The sequence below is a fragment of the Octopus bimaculoides genome, chromosome 13 (assembly GCF_001194135.2).
Source record: "Octopus bimaculoides isolate UCB-OBI-ISO-001 chromosome 13, ASM119413v2, whole genome shotgun sequence".
Classification (NCBI taxonomy): Eukaryota; Metazoa; Mollusca; class Cephalopoda; order Octopoda; family Octopodidae; genus Octopus; species Octopus bimaculoides.
Genome location: NC_068993.1, coordinates 46,634,324 through 46,636,164, shown reverse-complemented (window position 1 = coordinate 46,636,164; position 1,841 = coordinate 46,634,324). Strand labels below are relative to the sequence as shown.

The following is a 1,841-nucleotide window of genomic DNA, read 5'->3' as shown; positions in this document are numbered from 1 at the left end:
TGTGTGTGTGTGTGTGTGTGTGTGTGTGTGTGTGTGTGTGTGTGTGTACACGCGCGTGTACGCAGTGAATATTTCGCAGGTGTAATAGAGAACATACAAGTTGAGATTCGCAGGAAATGCTGTTATAAAGACAAAAGGAAAAAGTGAAGAGGTGTAGTGTTTGTAACATCGACATTTACCACACTGTCGGCAAAGTAATTGCTGTTTAGGATTGTATCTTGGACGTAGGAGAACCGTATCGGTACATAGCCTTGGTAAGCACTGTTCTAAAAGAATATAGGAGCAAAAATTGACCATGAGAAGGCACTAGGCCTGTAGTGTGGCCCATCGACAGAGAATCAGTTAAAATGCTGGGGGGGGGGTCTGGTTTGGTCCAGAATTCTATGTGTACAAGAACTAGGACAAAGTCACGAGCAGGGTAGCCAATCTCAGCCATAAATAGAGAGAAACCTATCTCTGAAAGGCCGGGTGAAAGTGATGAATCCTCACATCGCTTCCGTCATACACTACAACCTGACTGTCGTGTCTTGCTCCGGTTTACGTCCAACCAAACTGGAGCGCATACTCTTCCCACTTCTTTGGAACGGATGCGTTCCACTGGTCAAGGCGCGCCATTTGCTGTCAAAATACCCTGAATGGAGGACTGGTCATGCCATGGCTGCTGATGCACAGATATGCACCGAGGCTACGATTTCTTCAGTGTTTCTTTGACGGTGAGTAGGTGTGGTCGCCGTTTGTAAAACAGGATTATTCACAGCTCGTCTCTTTGACTGAGCTGTAGTCCTGGATCAAGCATACACCGAGGCAGAGCACCTGGCGCCTAAAGTGTCGTTAGGCGCTCACAATCGCCTATCAGCCCGTCAATGCAGTCGGTAGGATTTCCACTCTGGTGTTATATAAGGCTTAGTAGCGGGAAAGTGTGATGACGTTCTCGGGGAGATTCTAGGTATCGACGAGAATGAGCTGAAGGACTTTCAGTTCGGAGCCCATGGATAGTTTCCAGAAATCGTTGACTGGGTGAGGGCATTGCTTGCTCCACACTACAAGCATGGAAGGTCTGTCAGCCGGGTCTGCCTGAGGTGCGCGCCGGGCGACCAAATTGTTCTGCACGCTCTCGTCCAGCGTCCGAGTATTAAGATCTCCTCACGATTGTGTTAGATATGAACAAAAATCGAAACAACTATTAACGAAGATATATACTGACGGCAATGCTCTGTACGACAAGTGTTGGAGTGGACAGCTTCTAGGTTGTAATGCTTAACCAGCAATGACCAGAAGAAAGCATTAACAAGAAGAAAACTTAACCTTACCTTCTTCGTTTTTACACAGCTTCTCGTCGGTCTCCGTCAAACGGGAGATATTTATCCCTAATAGATCTGAGATCGTCCTAATTTGATCACATTTTTTTAAATTATCGTAGCAAGAATGAAGTAGCTCATTGGTCTTTGATCCCTTCCTAGAAAAAGAAACAAAATCAATACATACATGCATACATATATACATACATACATACATGCATACATACATGCATATTCCATGTGTCTACATAGACACACAGACACAGAGATACGTGCGCACACACGCACGCACACACAGACATAGACACACACAGACACACCTACACACACACACCTACACACACACACACACACACACACACACATACACACACACATTACATTAATATCTGTGCCAAGCGGTGTTGAGGCGCAAGCGAACTTTAGGTTAGTTAAAATATGCTTGTGACGTATTTCAACTTCTAAACGCAAATTCATTGCAGTTACCGTAATAGAAAAAAATTCTCTCTTCTGGTAAAAAGGTGTAAAAACATCATATTTGTC

At 44.6% G+C, this 1,841-nt stretch overlaps 1 protein-coding gene across 1 annotated transcript in view; it reads right to left on the bottom strand.

The window, feature by feature from the left end:
- Positions 1-1,269: 1,269 nt before the first annotated feature.
- LOC106869700 (uncharacterized) overlaps positions 1,270-1,841 on the bottom strand; it is a 29,881-nt gene continuing 29,309 nt past the window's right edge. Inside the window, exon 11 of the mRNA XM_014915541.2 lies at positions 1,270-1,456. Coding sequence (XP_014771027.1) covers positions 1,285-1,456 — 172 coding nt within the window. The 3' untranslated portion in view covers positions 1,270-1,284. The remainder of the gene's footprint in view (positions 1,457-1,841) is intronic.